Genomic DNA, 26,765 nt, shown 5'->3' with positions numbered 1-26,765 from the left:
TCCAGTGAGCATCCCGATGTAGTTCATGGATGTGTGGAAGGGTCCAATCGTTACTACATGACTAGCAAATTCATTTGGCCAGCGCCAGATGATGGGAAGGGCTTTCATGCAGACACCCAGATCAAATGTATTCAGGACCCATCTCTGACCCACCTCAGCAGTTGCTGCCTCGGAACGCTTCAGTAGCTCACGAACAACTGCGTTGTCTGTGATCGGTCTGTGCCTGGTGCCTGCATGGCATGGCAATGGCCTGCAGCCTGTGCCTGGGCTAGGGGGTTTCACCTCTGCAACTGGTTCTCCCCCACCCAGCAAATCAACAGTCGACTACTGCACGCCTATCCACCAACCGATCACAGACAACGCAGTTGTTCGTGAGCTACTGAAGCGTTCCGAGGCAGCAACTGCTGAGGTGGGTCAGAGATGGGTCCTGAATACATTTGATCTGGGTGTCTGCATGAAAGCCCTTCCCATCATCTGGCGCTGGCCAAATGAATTTGCTAGTCATGTAGTAACGATTGGACCCTTCCACACATCCATGAACTACATCGGGATGCTCACTGGACACAAGATGCGTGGTTCTGGATATGCAGAGATTCTCTTTGAGGCACAACTAGTAACAAGTGGATCTCTCAAAGGTGTTCTCAGTGGAAAGGCCTACGCAAAGTCCCTCTTTTGCCTCAAAACAGTGTGTGAGGCAATGGAGAGGCTGTTGATGGAGAGATTCACTGAGGAGGAGAACATCATGATCTCTGACCCTGCTGTGCTTCTCAGAATGACCCAGTCTTGCAACCGAGAGCACCTCGATGAAGCCCTCAAAGACCCCTCAACTCTACTCCTCATCAAAAATTTGCATAAAATTTGCATAATTTTGCATAAAATTTGCAGCAGTAATTTGCATAAAAATGGTATGTGGGACATTTTTTCAGCTTGGGGCCATAGCTAGTCATTTTCTACACATTTTTTCCAATCTAGAAACACTGATTAGAAGTATATCTCCGGGGGGTGCAGGGGGACCTAGTCTTCCTACTAGACTAAAGAGAAAAAGTAAAACTAATTAAAACTGCGGGCAGTGATAATCCGGGGACCATACCGCTCCATCCTGATTGGACGGGTGCATGCTAGAGTCGTTAATAACGACAGTCCAGATCCGATTGTTCGAAATTTCAACTCAATTGATCGAAAAATGAACGCAGGGATGCATTTTAAAGGTGCAGTGGCACTAACTGAGTTGCCACGAATATGGCCACGAAATTGCCAATATGGCCATCACAAAATATTTTCCTTAATCAATTGGCTCATAGCATAACCAATCTGCAAGTATTTCATCCGAAGATGTATCTCTGAGGACTTTTAATTAAATAAGTCATTTATAAATCAACGAGTTAATTTATTAAATGATTAATCAATAAATCAAAATTTTCCTTGACAGCCACATCACTTGGTCAGTGTCATGTCCAAATATCAGCTTCCTTACTCAAAAGGTGCCTGAGTTAATGTAATGTAATTACTGTAATAAGATTACTGCAATTACTGTAATGATTACTGTAATTACTGTAATTACCGGAACTGTAATTACTGTAATTACCTCAGGTAATTACTGTAATGTAATTACTGTAATTTAATAAGAAATGTAATTAATTAAATAAGTACTTCATTAATCGCTAATAATTAAATAACTCGTGAATTCTTATCCGATTTACTTAACATTTGAGTGTCCCCAAAACGTTGGAGCAAAACGTTGCAACAACGAAAGTGAAACGTTGTAGCGACGTTGTGGAAACGTCAGCAAAACACGACATTTGAATGTTCCCAAAACGTTGGAGCAAAACGTTGCAACAACGAAAGTGAAACGTTGTAGCGACGTTGTGGAAACGTCAGCAAACCACAACATTTGAATGTTCCCAAAACGTTGGAGCAAAACGTTGCAACAACGAAAGTGAAACGTTGTAGCGACGTTGTGGAAACGTCAGCAAACCACAACATTTGAATGTTCCCAAAACGTTGGAGCAAAACGTTGCAACAACGAAAGTGAAACGTTGTAGCGACGTTGTGGAAACGTCAGCAAACCACAACATTTGAATGTTCCCAAAACGTTGGAGCAAAACGTTGCAACAACGAAAGTGAAACGTTGTGGCGACGTTGTGGAAACGTTAGCAAAACCCAACATTTGAATGTTCCCAAAACGTTGGAGCAAAACGTTGTTTTCAAAAATCCTTAATTTTCATTCGATTTACTTGAAATTTGAAAATGGATTTACATATCAGTCGATTGGTTCAATTGAATTCCCAATGATCATGTCCGGCCTTGTACATTCCACGAATCCCGCACCAAATTTTCTCATACTCACTCAAATTACATCCATTTCACATATCTGTTCATGAAATTTCACAAATGATCACAAGTAATTATCACATTGCAATGACCTCTAAACATTCCTAAACCAATAAGCTAGTCTGGCGATGCCAAATACCCCACACCCCTGTCATCCCAGAAGTCACTGTTTGCCACAACCATTATTTGGAAGTCTTTTGCTGTCAAAACACAATTTCTCTGCTGTCAAAGGCCCAAAACCCGGCCTCTGTGACTTCTCAGCCAATTGTCACTTTCTCTTGACAAAAACAAACATCTTCTATATTTATCCCATTAATATCCCATTAAAATCCCATATCTTGTCACCCTTTGCATTGTTGAAAGCAATTAATTCCATAACTCAATATTACCTCACATCGTTACATCCTTACATCCTTACATCCTTACACCCACTTTTGTCCACAAATCTTTTTAGAAGTGAAACAAAATTTGTCTGTACTTTGTCTCATAGAATCCACAGTACCAGCATCGCAACCTCCCATCTGTCTATACCTTGTCACAACTCCAATTCATTCTTCAAGGCACAACCCAGAGTGATTTGAGAACTATACCCAGAGTTCTATACAATACCCAGTTTCAGAGAGTAAACAATTATATACTTTTTCATTATTTTTCCATTTAACTTGTTCAAAGAACGTTCATTTCGCAAAATCGAACCAACCACAACCTTCGCCATTAATATCTATTGTAAGCGTGCCGAATCAATAAGTATCACTTTTCCTATGAGCCTCGACCAGAGGGTGGTTGTTACTCACAAACACTCGTCGCTAGCTGTTCCATTGTCTGTTGATTTTCATTCTGCTGCCGATTTCCATTGAGCCATCAGAGTGGAATTTGGAATTATTATTTCTCTGAGCTCATGAAAGTGGTGACATTGGGTGGTTTGCCATTGCTTTTCCACAAAAGCACTTAATTATTGTCTTTCATTCAACCGTGAAGCATGTCTCAAAGGCTTAGTGATGGACCTGGACAAAATTTGATGCAATTTTCATCCAATCGCCATCTTTCATAATAATTCTGGACCGGTATGAGATGGGGTTGTCTGTCATGAATTTATTTGTTGATCGAACGAGTTTTAGGTGTTTTAGAAAATGGCGGGAAACCTTGTACCCACGGCTTTGGTCCTACACAATTTCGTTTAATTTATCTAAAAAACATTCTGTGGACCTGTCGTCTTAATCGCACACCTTGAGCGGACAGCTCAGGGGTACGTTTTCAAGTGCTAAACAAATGTACCGGCCTTACAAGACTTGGGAGCAAATGGCCGCATGGTGCACTCATGCCCCGTTTGCTCCCAGGTCACAGTAAGGCCCTTAATGACCAGCGTCGACCTGGCGCATTTTATTTAGACAGCGCAAAAAATAAGTATTTACAGAAATCATTTAGAAAAACACGAATAATAGCTACAATCGTTTAAAACGTTCCATCCGTGACTTTGTCCGCTTATTCACTATTCCTGATTTGCCATCAAGGACCTCGATCATTCCCCGGCGTACTAACTTCCGCTTTTGTAAATGAGATTTCAACAGGATTACGACTCAAAGGAAAAAGAACGAGCAGACATTTTGTAGGACGTTACCTCAGACGATCGTTAAGATCGTTACATCTTAATCATAAAAAAATGGTTCTTTGGGTAGTAGCCACAGCACCCGGGAGTACCAGCTCAGCAATGGTTCTTTGTGATCCACTACCCAGCACCCTAGACCAACTCAAATGGGTCTCTGTCGCGAGCACATCACCGGAGCCAAAAGGTCTCATCTATATCTTCCTTCTGAGGGCTCTCCTGCACCAATAGTGCGTGGAGAAGCCCAAACACCACTTTCTCCATATACATACAAAATAACTATACAGAGGTTCGTATATCATAATGGACAATCCACAAAAAGCCATGCAATACCTTGGCGATGTCCACTTGATCCACGTACGGTAGCCACCAAGTTGTCGGAGAATGTGTTAAGACTCAGGAGACTCCAATATGACCGAAACAGCTTTATAAAGTAAGGATTTATTATAATTAATAAGTCACTTGTTTCAATTCAATAAAGACTACAATAGCTAAACGGATTGTTAATTCAAGTCGTTGGTTCTTCTTCTTCGGCCGGTCCTCTCTCAGCGCTGTTCACAGGGTTCCGTTCTGTTCCGTAGGTCAGAGCTTCTGGTGACAAGTCTCCTGACTCATAGTTTGCTCTGGTTTATATGGGCCTTGTCGCGCTAATCCTTTCTCCGCAAATGCCCCGAGGTCATGCATGCTCGCCCCACTGGCACCAGCTCGCTCCCCTCCTGCTGCGAGTTCCATTTACCAAACAATAGGGGGGTGCTCCAGCCTGGGGCTGTGACCAGGTGGACAAGAGATTACCATGTTCGTGCACATTCTTGGCATTCATTTACGAAATCGTCTATCTGCTTCGTTACCAGTCTTAATCAATGAGTTACCAGTGCCAATCAATAAGTTACACTGAGTTACACTTCCACAGCCCTAATGGATTATATACATAGTGTACGGAAATCCATCAAAATCAACCCAAATACAATTGACTTTTTGCAAGGCACAATCAATATGTGGAGTACAAATTCGATGCTGCATCACAAGTGCAAGAAAGATTTCAAATTCCACATAATGTTAAAATAAAGCTTGAGGTATTTACAAAGCACATGGCTCTGTCTTTCCCCTTTGATCCCTTGCCTACCTTTGGCCCCATTAAGCAAAATGATTAACGATTAAGGACACAGACAGCATTTAACCTTCAAAAAAAAAAGAAAAGGCAAAGGTACAAACAAAGTTACACATCTGCTGTACTTGAATAATCAAAATAGTTCACAACAAATGATTTTAAAAACAACGAACAGCATCTAAGGTTTCTAAAATACTACTCCAAAGTATTTAAATGGATTTTGGACTTTCGACATGAAACGAATGCACATTTGCAGCATGAAAACATTAATAACTAGACGACACTCGCACAGTGCATAGTCTCACCTCCCATGCGTATTTTGTACAAAAATACCATCGCTAACTCAACATGCTACTATTCTGGCCCATATACCTGTATCATCCATGCACCCTATTATGTCAGATCGTTTCTTGGCGTTGGTTATAACATCAGAAATTTCATTTTTCACTCACATTGGGTCGAGATCAGATACTGCATATTAAATTTCAGATTTTTCGGGCAAGGTTTTAAATTCAAACAATTATGGCTAGAATACCACTTCACCAATTATGTTGTGGCGGGCACAAGGGACAATAATTCCGCGCACCAGTGGGTGGCGCGAGCGTCCAGGCGGGGAACGAAAACGCATGCCCCGCCTTTCGACCGATCGGCCACACCCGGGGGCAAGGCGTGGCCTCGGGGCATATATGCGGGCTCTAAGCCCGAGCCCGCCCAGTGCTGAAGTGCAAGCTCTTAATAAAGACTCTTTGTTTGTACCAACGCGTTGTGGCCTACCTCTCTGGCAATCGAGTCATGTGTGCACGGCACCACACTGGTGACCCCGATTGGTTCAGCCGTTGCTGACCCCCGAACGCGCCATGGCTACCAACGCCATCGCCGTCAAACTCCCCGAGTTTTGGGAAGCGCAAGCCGACGTTTGGTTTGTGCAGGCCGAAGCTCAATTTCAGCTCCGAGGCATCACGGCGGACGAGACCCGGTACTACCACGTGGTCACCACCCTTGGGCCCGGCACTGCCGCCCGAGTCGTGTCCATCCTTCGGCGCCCGCCGGGCGACCACAAGTACGAGGCGCTCAAACGTCTCCTCCTCGCCACGTTCGGCCTCACAGAGGTCGAACGTGCCGACCGTCTCCTGGACCTTCCCGCCCTCAGCGACACACGACCATCCGTCCGGATGGATTTCATGCTGTCCCTGCTTGGAGACCAGCGCCCGGATTTCTTATTCCGAGCACGTTTCCTACACCAGCTACCTGCACAGGTGCGCCTCGCGCTGGCCGGTTCCAAACTAATGAAACCCCGCGCCCTGGCTGGAGAGGCCGACAAGTATTTTGCCCCGAGGCAAATTTTCCTCCGTACTCTGTCTTCTTCTCTCTTCCTTCTCTTTCGGTCGCTTTAGAGGTTTCCCGATTGAATATCTGTATATATTGTCTTGACATGAGAGAGCGTTTTTCTTCAATCAAAAACTGACATCTGTAGACGGTCGGACAGACAGAAGCTAACCTATTGCTTGACCCTGCTTTTCACTTCTCGTGCATGGGGTGCATAAAATGCACAGTAGAACACAAAGTAATTTAAACTGGTATTATCTAGAACCCCAATATATGTGAAGGTTTTCGGTTCAAGTGCACGTGTTATTGCATGTAACTTATACAGTGTATATTTGTCTCCAAATTGTCTCTAAATTGTCACATGACCAGAGAAATATACTACTAAGGATAAGGCATCGCGTTTCATCTAAAAAGGTGAGTCAAAGCAAACAGTGCGAGCATTGTCAGGATGTCATGTGAATATACAAATAAATTCTGCAAGAGATAAATTAAGCTCTGCCGATGTCTCCTCCCTCCACCCCCAAACCCATTCCCTTTTCCATCTGGTTTCTTTCATACCATAACAGTTTGAGATAAGGTCCTCCGTGAAATTCAGCACCTGGCTCTCAGCATACAAAGTAGCACTGGCATGGTCCAGGTACACCATTCCTGGAAGGCAGCACAACCACAAAGTTTCAATGCATTTATTGCCAAAAAAACAAACAACCAAACATACAAGACACATATGTGTCAATGCATTCCCCCCAAATCTATGATGCTTTCATTATATACTATAACTATAACATAACTAACAGCTTTCATTATATTGTAACGAATTTGAGAAGTGTAACGGTTTTGAGAAGGGTAACGGTTTTGAGAAGTGTAACAATTTTGGAGAAAGTGTAACGAATGTGAAAAGTATGGTTTTGTTGTGTGTAACACCCTCGTAATGTAAATAATGGTCGCAGCTGTCCTCCTAGTTAATTCCATGAAACTTACACACAGGCCACGATATATCTTTTTAAATAGTTTATTTCCTTATTCTATGTAGGCTAAATATGTGTTTCCCACTAGATTGACTCTGCATTGTATCAAACGAAATAAGCGTAGGCCCCTTTCAATTTCCCCAATCATCTCCGCTCTCCAAAGTTCCTTTCAAAAGCGGTGCGAGTGGTGTTCAATCCCGCAAGCCGCCATTGCCCATGTGCTCATCTCGGAGAAGAGGGGGGTAGGAGCCGCCAACTCACAGGCGTGGCACGTCGTCATGATCAAAGGAGGAATCGGACAGCCCTAACAGCCAACCAGCACCACGGTTAGCGACCCGGTAGGCGTGCCCTCGCAGCCGGCGGCTTGATTCCGCCCCGAGTAATAAAAGCGACTGGAAGGGACTGCTTCGAGAGATGACATGAGAGAGGGCATGAGAGATGAGCTGTGAGCTGTGAGCTGTGAGCTGTGAGATGAGAGACGCTCCAAACCAAAAAGGAGAGATACTTGGAGAGGAAACAAGCTTTGGAGAGACGCGCTGAGAGGAGGGAGACGGCTCCACCAGAAGGAGAGGAGCAGGTGTGACCGAGCCAGCGCGTGACGTCCACAGCATCAGCAGCGTCGATGCGACTGAGGGTTTTCCCGCCAAAAACGCGAAGAATTGGGAGCTGCTACCTCCAGCCCTGCCGGTTGCAGGGACCTGACCCTGCCTCCCTCTCCAGCAACCCACCTCCGCCATTCCTGCCTGCAATTTCCCCCGTGTAAGTGTGAACGTCGTCTGTCTTGAATGTTGTCCTGGGGTTAAGTAAATTGAATAGTATAAGTTAACGATTCACTGTGTGACTGCTTCTTCCATCCATTGCTTGTAAATAACTTTGGTCGCTCCTTCTTTTTGCTTGTGTGTGTATAATAAATCTGTTCTTCCTCCGTACTCTGTCTTCTTCTCTCTTCCTTCTCTTTCGGTCGCTTTAGAGGTTTCCCGATTGAATATCTGTGGTGCGATCTGGTCAACGTTGGGGGAGTCGGGCCAATTGGGGATCCTGTAACGGTCGCGGTTGGACCATCCGCTCGGCCCAAAGTAACATCTAAACCGCGATCCGTAACAATTGGTGTCGGGAAGTGGGATTGGACCCGAAGCGCGCTTAACGCGCTCAAAATTACAAGCTGCTGGAAATTTGTGTTGTTTTACAAAAACCCGAATTTTGAAATCGCGCCATGGCTGGTCAAGGCGATCGGATGCCGGTGGGTGAGCTAGAGGAGGGGTTAGGAGTAACCCAGGATCAGAGGGGAGAAATGGAGGAGAGCAATGAGGAGGCGGTTGAGGGGGTATCAGGCGCACAAAATGGCGCTCTCGCGCACGTGGTTGAGGGGGCCACGGCCGCGGAACCAATGAGCGCGGTCCAAATGCAAGCCTTCATGGCCCAATTCATGGTGGAAATGCAGAAAAAAAACGACAGTATGGAACAAATGGAAGACAGAAGGAGGGCTGATAGTGAGAAAATGGAAAGCAGAATGATGGGGGCAATGAGGGACGAAGCGAGGGCTCAGAGTGAGCAATTGGGGGTAATGAGGGACGAAGCGAGGGGTACCGGTGAGGGATTAGACAAGAAATTTGAGGGGTTAGACAACGGGATAAAAGAGGTGAAAAATGGGTTAATGGGGTTAGAAAATAGGATGGAGACGAATTTGGTAGGGGAAATAAGGGGAAGACATGACAGTAGCGACGGATTTGTAAAGGTGTAAATTGTTGTAAATATGGGGTAAGGGCAAGGGTAGTGTAGGTGACAGGGGGGGTGACGTACGGTAGGGACGAGTTTTTCTCACTTCGCTCTCCGTACGCACTTCACCCTGCATTGCCTTTATTGACGTGTACCCTTGTGACCTTACCCCTCGCTCATTTGCCTTCCCCCCTTTTGTCTCCCACTTGAGGACCTGTGCGCCATTGGGTGCCGAGGGGAGCGTGCGTGAGGTGGCCATTGTGCGCACGAGATTCCCAGAACCAGCATGCATTGCGTTGATGTACCACTTTATGGACCGCTGTTCTGCGGCCAAGTACCACTTGATGGACCCCAGGTTCTGGGGCAGGGCACCTCTGTTGGAGACCGGCCATAGTGGCCAGGGAATCTTGCTTGCGGACCTCGGTAAGGTGGCACCTATGCCAAACAGGTGGACCACCCTTAGTTGGCCCCTGAGGCCCTAAATAAAAATGAACACAAGTTGTGCTTTTTATTATTTCCAAGTAGGCCGCATGAAGCCAGAAGACGTCGGGAAGAACATCGGCCCAGCAGAGAAAGAGAAGACCACCACCAGTTGTTTTGTTGTGTTTATTATGAACCGTGGTGACAGTGCACCGAGTGGTGCTTTTGTGGTGCTTTTGGTGCTTTTGGGTGCTTTGGTGGTATTGGTACTGGTGCATCGATGCAATGCGTGCTGTCTCCTCCCTCCCAACAGGAATTTCTTTTTCTTGTTCCCTAAAAGAAAGAAAAAAAACACAGGTCCTGGGTTGCGTTGTAAATAAGAAATAACGTAACTGTAAATAATGCTCCCCACTGTAAATGTATAGTTTGAGAACAATTCCGTAATTCGGTTAGCTGTGGGCTTGAGTCTGTTAGACAGGGTGCAATGCAATAGGGGGACATACTTATTTGTGTTTTAAGATTGTCACACTCAGGGTCAGGTTAATTGTAGAGGGAATTACACCTACGTGTCACACTAAGTTAAAGTTTTGTAGGCCCGAGACCGAACCTGAAGAAAGGAGGGTGCAGTGTAACGAATTTGAGAAGTGTAACGGTTTTGAGAAGGGTAATGGTTTTGAGAAGTGTAACAATTTTGGAGAAAGTGTAACGAATGTGAAAAGTATGGTTTTGTTGTGTGTAACACCCTCGTAATGTAAATAATGGTCGCAGCCGTCCTCCTAGTTAATTCCATGAAACTTACACACAGGCCACGATATATCTTTTTAAATAGTTTATTTCCTTATTCTATGTAGGCTAAATATGTGTTTCCCACTAGATTGACTCTGCATTGTATCAAACGAAATAAGCGTAGGCCCCTTTCAATTTCCCCAATCATCTCCGCTCTCTAAAGTTCCTTTCAAAAGCGGTGCGAGTGGTGTTCAATCCCACAAGCCACCATTGCCCATGTGCTCATCTCGGAGAAGAGGGGGGTAGGAGCCGCCAACTCACAGGCGTGGCACGTCGTCATGATCAAAGGAGGAATCGGACAGCCCTAACAGCCAACCAGCACCGCGGTTAGCGACCCGGTAGGCGTGCCCTCGCAGCCGGCGGCTTGATTCCGCCCCGAGTAATAAAAGCGACTGGAAGGGACTGCTTCGAGAGATGACATGAGAGAGGGCATGAGAGATGAGCTGTGAGCTGTGAGCTGTGAGCTGTGAGATGAGAGACGCTCCAAACCAAAAAGGAGAGATACTTGGAGAGGAAACAAGCTTTGGAGAGACGCGCTGAGAGGAGGGAGACGGCTCCACCAGAAGGAGAGGAGCAGGTGTGACCGAGCCAGCGCGTGACGTCCACAGCATCAGCAGCGTCGACGCGACCGAGGGTTTTCCCACCAAAAACGCGAAGAATTGGGAGCTGCTACCTCCAGCCCTGCCGGTTGCAGGGACCTGACCCTGCCTCCCTCTCCAGCAACCCACCTCCGCCATTCCTGCCTGCAATTTCCCCCGTGTAAGTGTGAACGTCGTCTGTCTTGAATGTTGTCCTGGGGTTAAGTAAATTGAATAGTATAAGTTAACGATTCACTGTGTGACTGCTTCTTCCATCCATTGCTTGTAAATAACTTTGGTCGCTCCTTCTTTTTGCTTGTGTGTGTATAATAAATCTGTTCTTCCTCCGTACTCTGTCTTCTTCTCTCTTCCTTCTCTTTCGGTCGCTTTAGAGGTTTCCCGATTGAATATCTGTGGTGCGATCTGGTCAACGTTGGGGGAGTCGGGCCAATTGGGGATCCTGTAACGGTCGCGGTTGGACCATCCGCTCGGCCCAAAGTAACATCTAAACCGCGATCCGTAACAATATTATACTATATAACTAACAGCTTTCATTATACTATACCACAGAGAAGTGGTGTATTTTAGAATGATTTATTCAACTTCTGGGATTTATTTCATATTTTCTGGAGATAACATTCAGATAACAAGTTATTCTGCTGAGCAGTCCCAGTCATTCATATAAGATGCACCACCAGGTAAGTCATTACTCATTACCTCCACCATAGAAGTGCGCAGAGGTTATGTTTTCACCACTGTCTGTCTGGATCTGTGTGTCTGTGAACAGGAGATCTCAAAAAGGTGTGAACGGATTTGGACGAAATTTGATAGACAGGTTGGGTGTGTGATACGGACAAGTCGAATAGATTTTGGTGAAGATACAGATTTGGATAAGATCGTTTATTTTATTTTTTTCAATGATTTGTCAACATTTAGAGATGGGACCAAAAACGATATCGAGCATGGTATTTCAAAAAGGTTGTGGACGAGTTATGACAAAACTAGGTGGATGAGTTTGTTAGGTGACAAGACCAAGCTGATTCGACTTTGGTTCAGATCCAGATCCAGATCTAACCTATCAGTGGGATATAAAAAGTAAACTGTTCAGCCTGGTAGAGGTGTGCACTCTACTAAGTGCCGTTGTACTTGGCCCTGTTTTAACATTGGAGGCTTTTTAACGTTTAACCACTTTTTACAATAACTCCTCACTTTCACATCTTCTTCTTCTTTAAAGGCTACAATTATTCCCATGTTCTTATGGGGTTGGCCGGGGGAAGTTTTGGGTCCATGTCTTAAAATGTTAAAAATGGTGAAAGCATGTGCTGTATTTTGTTGTAGTAATCGTGCCGAAAGGGATGATTGGTTGTCTATCATATCATAGACTGCCTTACAAGCAACAATATAAAGATTTTGATATGGAGACGACTTCGAGTTATGAGGGACATTGAAGAGGAATTCGGAATGAGACTCTCACAGTCATCCAAGAAATGACAAATTTGTCTTTTACTGGTCAATATATTATTATGGACAACAAATAAGATAGGGGATAGAGGTGTGTGTGTGTGTGTGTGTGTGTGTGTGTGTGTGTGTGTGTGTGTGTGTGTGTGTGTGTGTGTGTGTGTGTGTGTGTGTGCTCGCGGAGTTTCTCCATTTCCCACGGTGGCTTATCGGATATCAAGCAGCATGCTGCAGGAAGCAAGCACAAGGCTAAGCTGATGGTTCCCGCTCATCAAGCAGCATGCTGCAGGAAGCATGCACAAGTCTAAACTGATGGTTACCACACATCAAGCAGCATGCTGCAGGAAGCATGCAGAAGTCTAAGCTGATGGTTACCATATATCAAGCAGCATATGCTGCAAGAAGCATGCACAAATATAAACTGATGGTTACCACACACCAAGCAGCATGCTGCAGGAAGCATGCACAAGTCTAAACTGATGGTTATCACATATCAAGCAGCATGTTGCAAGAAGCATGCACAAGTCTAAACTGATGGTTACCACATATGAAGCAGCATGATGCAGGAAGCATGCATGAGTCTAAACCGATGGTTACCACACATGAAGCAGCATGCTGCAAGAAGCACGTACAAGGCTAAACTGATGGTTATCGCATATCAGCAGCATGCTGCAGGAAGCATGCACAAGTCTAAATTGATGGTTACCACATATCAAGCAGCATATGCTGCAGGAACCATGCACAAGTCTAAACTGATGGTTACCACACATCAAGCAGCATGCTGCAGGAAGCACACACAAGTCTAAACTGATGGTTACCGCATATCAAGCAGCATGCTGCAGGAAGCAAGCACAAGGCTAAACTGATGGTCGCCGCATATCAAGCAGCATGCTGCAGGAAGCATACACAAGTTCTTCTCTGTTCTCTGTTCTCTGTTCTTCTCCCTTCTCTGTTCTTATCCGTTTCGTTCTTATTTGTTCGTTCGTTCTTTGACCACGTTGACCACGTTGTTCGTGATCACGTGTTCACGTCATTAAAAAATGTTTCATCTGTCCCCTGAACAATGGTATTCTGTCATATACTATAACACCTTTTTATTTTTGTTCTATAAAAGGATGCTTTCGACTTGCTCACCAAATCTATTCATTCCAAAAAAGAATTCCATCTCTTACAGCTACAGTGCCTCTTTCATTCATTCCCTAAACTCTCCAGAACTCCACCCATCCTTCAGCGTCCTCAAACGTATTTTTGACTCGAAGGTCGCAAGAAACTCATTTTGCAAGAAATGTTTGTTTCCCATTAATCGTACATTTTTCAAAATCCAATCTCACCCCTCCCCTCCAAATCTTCCCCATCACCCATCCCTTTCAAATCTTCCCCCTTGCCCCTCCCCTCCAAATCTTCCCCATCACCCATCCCTTTCAGATCTCCCCCCTTGCCCCTTCCCTCCTAAACTCCCACCACACCCCTCCCCTCTGAGACCCTCCCTCACTCCTCCCCTCCTAGACTCCCTTCTCACCCCTCCTCCTCAAAGCGTCCTCCCCGCTTCTTCCCCCTTCCATCTCTCACCTTCATCTCCCTCAACCTTCTGCCTCACTCTTCCCCCTCCTCAAACAACACCTCACTGCGCCTCACCCAATCACCATCAAACCTTTTGTCCGCCCCATTCTTCCCTTTCTCCAAGCTGTTCTGAAATCTCTGACACACCTTCAACAGCTCTCCCTACCTCTTCCTCCTCTTCCACATCATACCCTACCGCTCCCCCCCCCCCCCCCCCTGTTCTGTATCCGATGCTCCCCCTTCCTCTTCTTTAACAGTATGGACCTCAAACATCCGGGGCCTTCGCTCAAACTTGACTGATCTCTCCATACAGGTTGCTTCTGACAAACCAGACGTGATCTGCTTAACAGAAACTTTCCTCCTTCATGATGTCTCTGATTCCTTGGTATCTCTCCCAGGTTACTCCCTCCTCCGGTATGATAGACCTGAGCCTCGTCCTGGAGGGGGGGGGGGGGGGGGGGGTTGCTATCTTTATAAAAAAACTCTCTTCCTCACTCGCCCTGCACTGCCCTCTCTCCACCTCACCCCCAGGAATACCTTTGGCTACGGCTTCTCCTTCGCTCCCACCTTTTGTTCATATGTGTGTTGTACCGTCCACCAAATAGTGATGACTCCATCTACATCTCGCTGTCTGATAACATGGACCAACTTCTATCTACCCATCCCAACTCTCTCTTCCTCATATGTGGTGATTTCAATTGTCACCATGCCAGTTGGCTGGGTGTGGGTACCTCTCTCACCAGCCATGGCTCTTCAGCAAAGGACTTCTGTGACTCACTGGGACTGACACAATCTGTCAATTTCCCGACCCGGATCTCAATCAACGGAGCATCTTCTCTTCTGGACTTGGTTATGACTAACTTCCCTGAAAATGTCTGCTGCTCTTCTTCTGCTCCAATCGGCTCATCTGATCATGTGCTTGTTAAAGTGGACATCTCTCTGACCATTCTCAGAGAGCCTCCTCAGCATCGATGAGTCTGGCATTTCACTCAGGCCAACTGGCATGGTCTTCAAGCAGCCATAAATCATCTGGACTGGTCTCCCATCTCTACCGCCTCTGACATCAACTCATCCTGGGAATTCTTCCAAAGTAAACTGCTCTCTCTCATGCACAGATTTATCCCATCTCGTCTTCAGTTGTCATACCCTTCCTCCCGTCCATGGTACATGGAATCTTGTGGTGAGGCTATTGCCCAGAAACAACTTGCTTTCGTCTCCTGGAAAGCAAATCCAACGGAAGGAAATCTCATTTCCTTTCACAAAGCCCGAAACAAGTGTGTGTCCACCCTCAGGAGAGCCAGGAAACAATATCTCTCCGTTCTCAGGACAGAACTCTCTTATCTGTCTCCCTCTTCCAAATCCTGGTGGCATCTGGTCAAATCTGTTTCTGGTGTTTGTTCCCCCTCCATCCCCTCCCTCACCTCAAACGGCCACACGGCTGACTCCGCACGTGAAAAAGCTGAATGCCTCAACTCTGTGTTTGCCTCTAAATCTTGTGTCCCAAACCCATCCCTCTCTGTACCCACCGTACCCAGTCGTACCCAGCTGCTCCTGGACTCTGTGTCCTTTCCTCCTGACAAGGTGGAAAAGTTTCTGTCAACCCTCGACTCTGATTCTGCAACTGGACCTGACGGCATCAGCCCACGGGTCCTAAAATCTTGTTCTTCCACTCTTTCACTCCCTCTATCTGTTCTCTTCACACTCTCTTTTGCTCAAGGTCATCTGCCATCTGCTTGGAAATCTGCCAACATCACCGCTTTGCACAAAAAGGTGCAAAAACAGATCCCAGCAATGACAGACCAATCAGCCTTCTCTCAATTATCAGTAAAGTCATGGAATCCATCATTGCTTCAGATATGAAATCTTTCCTCTTCTCCAATGGCTTGATCTCTGATCATCAATTTGGTTTCAGACCTGGTCACTCTACTCTGGACATGCTGCTACTGCTTTCTCAGCAATGGATGGAGGTCCTCAATGCCAAACAGGAAATTAGAGCTGTCTCCCTTGACATATCACGTGCCTTCGATACGGTCTGGCACCCCGCTCTGCTCACCAAACTCTCCTCCTATGGTATCCATGGAAATCTCCACGCATGGCTGGCGGACTTCCTCTCTAGTCGTAGTCAACGTGTGGCCCTGAATGGGTTTCTCTCATCTCCTCTTCCTGTTCAGGCTGGAGTTCCCCAGGGCAGTGTTCTGGGCCCTGTGCTTTTTCTGGTCTTCATCAATGATCTCTCCGACTGTCTTGAAAATCCTCTCTATCTCTTTGCTGATGACTCTACTCTCTGTCGCTCCATTCTTCATCCCTCAGATTGGCAGTCTGCAGCCTCCTCACTCTCTGCAGACCTGGACAAAATAACAGACTGGGCAAACAAGTGGAACATGTCTTTCAATCCTGACAAATCTCACACTCTTACGATATCTCTCCGAAAAGACCGACTGGACAACCCTCCCATCTACTTTCTGAATAATCCTCTCCAAGAAGTTCTGTCACTCAAACTTTTGGGTCTCACTATCTGCCATGATCTTTCCTGGGAAAACCACATTTCAAATCTGGCCTCCAAAGCCAGTCGCCGACTGGGCATCCTCCGTCGTGTGAAGTCCTTCCTTGGCACACCTGAGCTCCTCACCATGTACAAGGCTTTCATCCGCAGCTCAATGGATTACTGCTCTCCCCTCTGGGCTGGTGCTCCTGCCTCACACCTAGCTCGTCTTCACGCTGTTGAAAGCAAAGCATTCAGAATCATTGGAATCTCCCGCGATGAAGCTAACTCCAAGGGCCTCTCACTCACTCACCGCAGGCAGGTTGGTGGTCTTTCCGTCTTCTACCGATTGCTCTCTGGCCTTGCCCCCCCAGCTCTCTCTGGGCTCTGTCCCGCAAATATTCCTACAGGTCGCACAAGAGCTGCCTGCAACCCTCTTATGGTTAAACTGCCAAAATCAAGACTCTCTGCTCACCTTCACTCCTTCATTCCTCTTTTCTCCCGCCTCTGGAACAAACTCCCTCACTCTCTTCAATCCCACTCCACCCTCCAGGTCTTTAAAACAGCTGTTCACCACCATCTCTTATCTTCCCCCATCCAAAACCTTGATCTTTTCTATCCCCGATAATTTCACCCCAATTCCACTTTTTGAAATACCAACTTCTGTCCTGGAAGTCCTTGGTGTCCTTGTGTTTTATACTTCTCCCCCCCCCCCCCCCCCCCCAAGACCTCTCCCTCCCACACATCTCCCTGCTCTTAAATGTTGTGTGCTCTCAAGTGTTTGTGTGCTTCCCATTCCCTTGTCTTCCGCTCCCTCTTTTTATATATTTTGTTTGTCTGGTTGATTTGTTTGTGAAGTAAATGTCAGCTCTTCCACGAGCCTCGATTCAGTATACAAAAAAAAAAGTCTAAGCTGATGGTTACCACATATCAAGCAGCATATGCTGCAGGAAGCATGCACAAATATAAACTGATGGTTACCGCACATCAAGCAGCATGCTGCAGGAAGCATGCACAAATCTAAACTGATGGTTACCACATATCAAGCAGCATGCTGCAAGAAGCATGCACAAGTCTAAACTGATGGTTACCACATATGAAGCAGCATGATGCAGGAAGCATGCATGAGTCTAAACTGATGGTTACCACACATCAAGCAGCATGCTGCAGGAAGCACACACAAGTCTAAACTGATGGTTACTGCACATCAACCAGCATGCTGCAGGAAGCATGCACAAGTCTAAATTGATGGTTACCACATATCAAGCAGCATATGCTGCAGGAAGCATGCACAAGTCTAAACTGATGGTTACCACACATCAAGCAGCATGCTGCAGGAAACACGCACAAGGCTAAACTGATGGTTACCACAAATCAAGCAGCATGCTGCAAGAAGCACGCCCAAGGCTAAATTGATGGTCGCCGCAACAAGCCAAGGTCTCAAAACCTTCTTCACAGTAAAAGACTCTTGAGGTTCAGAAGCAGATAAGGTAAGTATAATAAATATTCTGATGAAAGCTTGGTAAATATTTACTTTTTCATGTAAACATGTTGTGATTCTCATTTCTTTCATGAGACTTTATAAGAGGAACTACCAGCATTTTTTCCAACTTTTAGTGCAAGTTTCCATTTGGAAACACGTTTTCACGTTGTTAGTTGAGCAGAACATAGTTATTTCAAAGAGTAAAGATCGAATTACCGAAAACTTTTTGCCTTAACATGTAAATATGGTGCTGCTTGTCTATTCGATCGAAGGAGCGAAGAACGCAGTGGACGGGATAATTCCCACACTTTGATACTCTCCCCTCCGTCCACCCTGAACCGCCAGGACTTCTAATGGGTTCTAAAGGGTAATTCTAAAGGGATCTAAAGAGTACTTCTAGTGGGTTCAAAAGGGTAATTGTAATGGGTTCTAAAAGGTCATTCCAAAGGGTTCTAAATGGTAATTGTAATGGGTTCTAAAGTGTAATTGTAATGGTAATTGTAGCCTCTTGACCCATGCCTGAGTGTCCTGTATTTTTTTTTTCTGTCACCCTGGTGTGTGTGTGTGTGTGTGTGTGTGTGTGTGTGTGTGTGTGTATGTGTGTGTGTCATTGGCTGTTATCTCCATATGTGGGTTTTAGAAGCTGGAACGTAGCCCTCCTTGGTCTCAAAGTATCCACTTTCATGTGAGCGTGCATCACTATCAGGATGATTGTGGTAAATACACCAATTGATGTGTAAAATGTGATGAAATGGAAGTTGTAAAAAGGTTATAAACATCAGTGAAGATGTATTGCATTATAAATCATTTGTATATGTCTCTGTCCTATTTTCTTTTAGTTTCAATTTTTTAGATAAAAAGTTAAGGCTCATGGAAGAGCAAGAACACAACACAATCTAGAGGTTCCAGGGAACCTGAACTCAACTGGTCTATATCAATATGGTTAGAATATGCATAATATAACCACAAACTATATAGTTTATATGATAATAATAATAATAATAATAATAATAATAATGAGTTTATTGATAAATTTGATCAGTATTTGTGACTTTTAGAGCTTGGACGTCGTCCAAAGTGATGTTTATGGGTCAAGTCATGTCATAGGTCATGACGAGGTCATTTTTCGGACACCGTCAAAACCCGTAATATATGTGTTGAGGTTTGTTACATACTGTCTACACACCAAGTTTCAGCTTTCTAGCTACATTAGGAAGTACCAGATTGCCAAAAATTGATTTTTCAATATGGCCGCCCTGCCGTGACCATTTTTGGACGTGCAACGCCCAAATGCAATCCCAAACTAGTTTAAGTCTTAAAGATGCTGCATAACAAGTTTCATCCAATTTGATTAATATTTGTGACTTTTAGAGCATAGACGTCGAATTGTTTACAGACGACAGACAGACAGACAGACAGACGACAGACGGACGACGGACACTGGGTGTCGACAAAAACTCAGCTGGACATAGTCCAGTTGAGTTAAAAAAGGAATAGGAGAGAGAGAGATAGAGATATAAAGATATAGAGATAGAGATCGAGAGATAGATATAGAGATGGATGGTGGTGGGCAAAATATCAACAGCTGTGTTGATGGACAAAACAGAGGGAGAATTGGACAAATAATGGGTGCAGGGAAGAATGGGGGGGAGGAGGGGAGGATGCATGGGTGGACAATATGGATATGGAGGGAACTATCAAAGGAAAAACTGGAAATTTGAAGGTGTGCTTGGGATTGGGAGCAGGATTAACGGGTGTAGAAAATGTTTTTGGATGGGGGATGATCTGCGATGGTGGTGCACAGTTGTTTTGAAGACCTGTAAGAAAGAACGAGATTTAAGAGGATGTGGAAGTTGATTCCACAGGTGGGGAAAAAGAGGAACAAATGAGTGGAGGTGAGCAGTGTTTTTTCTTGATTTTTTCAAATCGGGGTTACATGCATTGCGGCTCTGAAGATACTGCATTTTTGACAGAATTTGAAAAAAATACTTCTTGTTACTTGGGTTACTGACCCCTGGTCGAGGCTCATGAAAGAGCAGGACCGTGACTGAGGGAAGAAAGGCTACATACAGATGGTGGGACAATTGGTGGTTATAACAAGCAAGAAACTTGGGGCTGACAGGATGGCCTAGATACACACACTCCCCTCTAAACTGTCTCGCCTGGGTTCGATTCCAGACACAGCTATAAATTATCAGCCCAGTGTTTCCATGCAGGGTGATTCATCAATGTGCGTGTCATCCCTTGGATGGGCGTTAAACAGGCGTCCCGTTTGCCAGCATTCGTTAGTTGACGTTAAAGATCCCATTGTGTCCTTCGCGAAGAGTAGGTGAGATATTGCTGGCACCATAGCCATACTCCAAATTCCTGCCCTAACTAGTCGAATGGCAGGCCTGGCGAATGTCAGGTTCAGGAGTGCGTTTCAACAAGTGGGACAAAAGAGGAACATACCAATGGAGGTGAGGTCTGGATTTTGGAAGTTTAACAAGAAGGGCATTGCTGGAAAAACATATGCATCCTCGAGGAACTGGGACGGTCATGGGTTGAAACAGCAGAGGGAGCAACACCGGAATCATAGGGGGTAGAAAACAGAGAGGTTACCAACCTGTCTGCATTGGCACAGCATCAGGCCTTGTGCTTTAGCTTCTTTGTGAGCGATGCAAATGATGCCGAGAGATCTTTGGGTGATGTTGAAAGAGTTACAAATTCACACTGATTAGAATTTAGAAGAATTCATTCTCTTATTTACCAGATACAAATTTACATGACTTCCAATAGTGTTCGTTCCAATTTTAGGAACAAGCACAGCTTGGATCCTGCAATTAACACTTTGTAACAAACTCTGGTACTAGCAAGATGAAAATGCACAATTCCTCCTTCAGAGTGATTGCTAGTTCAGTATTGGATAATATCTTGTTGACTGGAGTGAGCCTGGTGTTGGCTTAGCGGTTAGGGTGCCGGCTTGGGATCCTCGGATCCTGGGTTCGAATCCCGGTCGATCGCTGAATTAACGCCAGGGGGGTTCACTCAGCCTGTCATCCTTCCGAGGTCGGCAAATTGAGTACCAGCTTGCTGGGATGAATGATCATGGTGTATACCCCGATTCAGAATAGGCACACTGTATCCCTGCGCATCGTAAGAGCGTGACCAAGGGTTGGCGTCAGGAAGGGCATCCGGCCATAAAAACATTGCCTCAAACAGGGAACCATGATTGTCATGGGGCCCGCAAGGCTAACCCCCACTCTAGCGGGGAAAATGGCCTTAAAACGATCATTCATTCATTCATTCATTCTGGCTCTCAGCAAGCGCTTCAAGATGTTTGAGAGTTATCTGATTTGGTTTAAGTCGGGGTTCTGAACAAGCTACTGTAAATTTCCAATGCTGCTGTGTCTGCAGCTTGACCCAATTCGTCACAACACATCATTTATCAAGGTGTTTTCATGCTGGAAGGCATAAAAACCCTCACCATGTAGCACTACATCAAATTAGGTGGAGTTGCATTGTTTAAATGTCACAATAAGACTCCTTTATAAAAGCATCCTGCTTTGTGATATGGGAATAATAAACAAATCCAGGTTGCAACAGAAGTGCCTTCAAAATGATAGAGTTGTGATTTTTTGAGAACATAATGCTATAGACATCATTTCTGAGATCAGTAGCGCATACCTCCGCCAGGCTGAACAATTTTGTTTTGTATCCCACTGATAGGCCAGATCTGGATTCGGACCTGAACCAAAATCTCATCGGTTTTGTTCTTGTTACCTATCCAACTCGTCCACCAAGTTCCATCCAAATCCATCCATAACGTTTTGAGATATTGTGCTATGTATCGGTTTTAGTCCTTTCTCTCAATGGTGAAGGAGCACCTAACAATTAAATAATTCTCGTATCCGAATCTATATTCAGATCTTCACCAATATCGAATCGATTCGTTCTTATCACACACCAAACCTCTCCACCAAGTTTCATCCAAATCCATCCGTAACTTTTTGAGATTTCCTGCTATGTATCGTTTTTGGCCCTATCTTACAATGGTGAAGATTCACTTAGAAAGTAAATAATTCTCATATACGAATACATATTCAGATATTCACCAAAATCGAATCGATTCGTTCTTGTCACACATCCAACCGGTCCACCAAGTTTCGTCCAAATCTGTCCACAACTTTTTGAGATATCCTATGTATCGTTTTTAGCCCTATCTCCCAATAGTGAAGAATCACTTACAAATTCTACTAGTCGGATTTGAATCCAGATCTTCACCAAAATCTAATCATTTCGTCTTTGTCACATACACTACGACTCCACCAAATTTCATCCAAATCCGTCGACAACATTTTGAGATATCTTGTTCACAGACAGACAAACAAACAGACAGATGAAAAATCGGTCAGAGACCGAGGACTTGACGGAATGTACTTTTTTATCGGCCATTTTGGAAAAATATGGCGGCCCAACCACGTGACCGATGACGTCATCATTATTTGTTTTCGAAACTAATTTATTCCTTCATGATGGCCTCTAAATGGCCTCTAAAGAAAAAAATGGCCTCTAAAGGTGGTTATTTATATTATGCTCAAGAAATTTCATCTTAATCGAATGAAGTTCTGTACTTGTCGAATTATGACGTCATAATGGAGGCACCTATGACATCACCATTAACATATTTTATTCCCCATGGAGAGTTCTTTACAATGAGCCATGTCTCAATTTTTTCTATTCAGCACTTTCGGAGATATAGAGGTGCAAAGTTTTTCGGTTTTTCCAAGATGGCGGCCGAAGCACGTGACCGATGACGTCATCATTATTTTTTTTCCCCACCAGTTTATGCCGACATGGCGCTCAAGAAATTGCATCTTGATCGGATGAAGTTTTGTACTTGTCGAATTATGATGTCATAATGGAGGCAGCAATGACATCATCATTAACATATTTTATTCCCCATGGAGAGTTATTTTCAATGAGCTATGTCTCGATTTTTTTTATTCAGTACTTTCGGAGATATAGAGGTGCAAAGCTTTTCGGTTTTTCCAAGATGGCAGCCGAACCACGTGACCGATGACGTCATCATTAAAAATTTCTCCACCCGTTTTTGCTGTCATGTCGCTCAAGAAATTGCATCTTGATTGGATGAAGTTTTGTACTTGTCAAATTATCAAATTATGACATCATAATCAAGGCCTAGGGCCGAGAGGCACAGTCTATTCCAGGGCAAGACAAATATGTGTGTAAAGTTTGGCGATTCTAGGTGCAACGATGTAGACATACTGCTGCGCACAAACAGACAGACAGACAGACAGACAAACAGACAAACAGACAAACCAACCGATCAGCATACTTGCCGGAATCTTTTCCGGCAAGTAACAATTGAAAAATCACTCATCGAGCGACACTTGGCAAAAGAGAACAAAGTAGAATGGCACTCAGTAGAGCATCCTTTTGACCTCACAAATAATTGGTGGTTGAATTATGAGACCTGATATGAAAATCCAATTCAAATTAAGTGAATCGGATGAAAATTTAGGATTTCAGAATTGTGGAAATAATTGGTTGACCTTAGGCCTATGTTTCCCTTTTGGCCTATTTTGATCTCCAAAATAGTGTGTGATTTAATTCAGTTTACTGATATAAAAATCTTATTCAAATTTCAAGTCAATCTGATGAAAATTGAGGATTTTGGAAATTTTGAAATGGTTGTTGACATTTGGCCTATGTTGACCTTTCGGCCTATGTTGACCTCAAACATAGTTGGTGGTTGAATTCAGTTAGCTGATATGAAAATCCTTTTGACATTTCAAGTCAATCAGATGAAAATTGAGGATTTTAGAAATTTGAGAAAAAAGTGGATGACCTTTGGCCTATGTTGACCTTGTAACCTATGTTGATCTCAAAAATAGTTGGTGGTTTAATTCAGTTAGCTTTTTTTTTTTGTATTTTTTTTTTTTTGTATACTGAATCGAGGCTCGTGAAAGAGCTAACATTTATTTCACAAACAAATCAACCAGACAAACAAAATATACAAAAAGAGGGAGCGGAAGACAAGATGGGGAGAGAAGGGGAAGCACACAACCACAACATTTGAGAGCAGGGAGAAGTGTGGGAGGGAGAGGGCTTGGGGGGAGGAGGCGTGGGAAGGGGGGGGGGGGGGGGGAAAGGGAGGGACATGTTCCATTTGTTTGCCCAGTCTGTGATTTTGTCCAGGTCTGCAGAGGGTGAGGAGGCTGCAGACTGCCGATCTGAGGGATGAGGAATGGAGCGACAGAGAGTAGAGTCGTCAGCAAAGAGACAGAGAGGCTTTTCAAGAGAGTCAGAGAGATCATTGATGAAGACCAGAAAAAGCACAGGCCCCAGAACACTACCTTGGGGAACTCCAGCCTGAACAGGAAGAGGAGATGAGAGAAACCCATTCAGGGCCACACGTTGACTACGACCAGAGAGGAAGTCCGCCAGCCATGCGTGGAGATTTCCATAGATACCAAAGGAGGAGTGTTTGGTGAGCAGAGCAGGGTGCCAGACCGTATCGAAGGCACGGGAAATGTCAAGGGAGACAGCTCTAATTTCCTGTTTGGCGTTGAGGACCTCCATCCATTGTTGAGAAAGCAGAAGCAGCATGTCCAGAGTAGAGTGACCAGGTCTGAAACCAAATTGATGATCAGAGATCAAGCCATTGGAGAAGAGGAAAGATTTCATATCTGAAGCAATGATGGATTCCATGACTTTGCTGATAATTGGGAGAAGGCTGATTGGTCTGTAGTTGCTAGGATCTGTTTTTGCACCTTTTTTGTGCAAAGCGGTGATGTTGGCTGATTTCCAAGCAGATGGCAGATGACCTTGAGCAAAAGAGAGGGTGAAGAGAACAGAAAGAGGGAGTGAAAGAGCGGAAGAACATGATTTTAGGACCCGTGGGCTGATGCCGTCAGGACCAGTTGCAGAATCAGAGTCGAGGGTTGACAGAAACTTTTCCACCTTGTCAGGAGGAAAGGACACAGAGTCCAGGAGCAGCTGGGTACGACTGGGTATGGTGGGTACAGAGAGGGATGGGTTTGGGACACAAGATTTAGAGGCAAACACAGAGTTGAGGCATTCAGCTTTTTCACATGCAGCGTCAGCCGTTAAGCCGTTTGAGGTGAGGGAGGGGATGGAGGGGGAACAAACACCAGAAACAGATTTGACCAGACGCCACCAGGATTTGGAAGAGGGAGACAGATAAGAGAGTTCGGTCTTGAGAACGGAGAGATATTGTTTCCTGGCTCTCCTGAGGGTGGACACACACTTGTTTCGGGCTTTGTGAAAGGAAATGAGATTTCCTTCCGTTGGATTTGCTTTCCAGGAGACGAAAGCAAGTTGTTTCAGGGCAACAGCCTCACCACAAGATTCCGTGTACCATGGACGGGAGGAAGGGTATGACAACTGAAGACGAGATAGGATAAATCTGTGCATGAGAGAGAGCAATTTACTTTGAAAGAATTCCCAGGATGAGTTGATGTCAGAGGCGGTAGAGATGGGAGACCAGTCCAGATGATTGATGGCTGCTTGAAGACCGTGCCAGTTGGCCTGAGTGAAATGCCAGACTCGTCGACGCTGAGAAGGCTCCCTGAGAATGGTCAGAGAGATGTCCACTTTAACAAGCACATGATCAGATGAGCCGATTGGAGCAGAAGAAGAGCAGCAGACATTTTCAGGGAAGTTAGTCATAACCAAGTCCAGAAGAGAAGATGCTCCGTTGACTGAGATCCGGGTCGGGAAATTGACAGATTGTGTCAGTCCCAGTGAGTCGCAGAAGTCCTTTGCTGAAGAGCCATGGCTGGTGAGAGAGGTACCCACACCCAGCCAACTGGCATGGTGACAATTGAAATCACCACATATGAGGAAGAGAGAGTTGGGATGGGTAGATAGAAGTTGGTCCATATTTTCAGACAGCGAGATGTAGATGGAGTCATCACTGTTTGGTGGACGGTACAACACACATCTATCTATAATTCCAGTAATCTCTGTGTGTTTGTTTGTTTGTTTGTCTGTGACCGCTGTTTCTCGACAACCACGGGTCCGATATACTTTAAACTTGCCAGGTATATTGCTGGGGACCCGAGGATGTGCCTTTTCAAGGTTTCATATTAATCGGACAATTACTTACCGAGCTATGTCCAAAAAACGATTCAACCAATCAGAGAGCAGCGAGCTATCGCGTGTGCCGAACGTGGCGAACACACTCTGCCTCGGATGGCACATTTGAGAGCGTATTCATTTATTTCACGTTTGCAAACTATGTTGGCGCTATGTTGGCGTTAAACTATGTTTTAAAACTAATAAAAACCATTTCATGTAAATAGAGGGGGGGGGGGGGATTGTCACTGTACTCGCAAGCCGTTCGCCGTTCGCTTTGGCGTTGCGAATGGTCCAAAACATTTCATGGACCAAACCATTTCATGTAAAGCGTTCGCCGTTCGCTTTGGCGTTACGAATGAACCAAAACATTTCATGGACCAAACCATTTCATGTAAATAGAGGGGGGGGATATAATTTTAGATATATATATAGTACGGGCATGCCCTAGTATGAACAAAAGGTGGGAGCGAAGGGGAAGCCGTAGCCAAAGGTATTCCTGGGGGTGAGGTGGAGAGAGGGCAGTGGAGGGCGAGTGAGGAAGAGAGTTTTTTTATAAAGATAGCAACCCCACCTCCAGGACGAGGCTGGGTTTGGGATGGGTTTGAAAGCTATGAAAATCATATTCAAATTTCAAGTCAATCGGATGAAAATTGAGGATTTTCGAAATTTGAGAAAAAGTGGTTGACCCTTGGCCTATGTTGACCTTGTAACCGATGTTGATCTCAAAAATGGTTGATAGTGGAATTCATTTAGCTGATATGAAACTGCTATTCAAATTTCAAGTCAATCGGATGAAAATTGAGGATTTTAGAAATTAGAAAAAAATGATTGACCATTGGCCCA

At 44.9% G+C, this 26,765-nt stretch overlaps 1 protein-coding gene across 1 annotated transcript in view; it reads right to left on the bottom strand.

Annotated features, from left to right (window-relative positions):
- MOCOS (molybdenum cofactor sulfurase) overlaps positions 1-26,765 on the bottom strand; it is a 329,100-nt gene that overhangs the window by 290,880 nt on the left and 11,455 nt on the right. Inside the window, exon 2 of the mRNA XM_068123432.2 lies at positions 6,927-7,016. Within this exon, the coding sequence (XP_067979533.2) occupies positions 6,927-7,016 (90 nt within the window). The remainder of the gene's footprint in view (positions 1-6,926; positions 7,017-26,765) is intronic.

Source organism: Myxine glutinosa, chromosome 7 (genome assembly GCF_964187855.1).
Source record: "Myxine glutinosa chromosome 7, kmMyxGlut1.1, whole genome shotgun sequence".
Taxonomy (NCBI): Eukaryota; Metazoa; Chordata; class Myxini; order Myxiniformes; family Myxinidae; genus Myxine; species Myxine glutinosa.
This window is presented reverse-complemented; position numbering and strand designations above follow the sequence as displayed.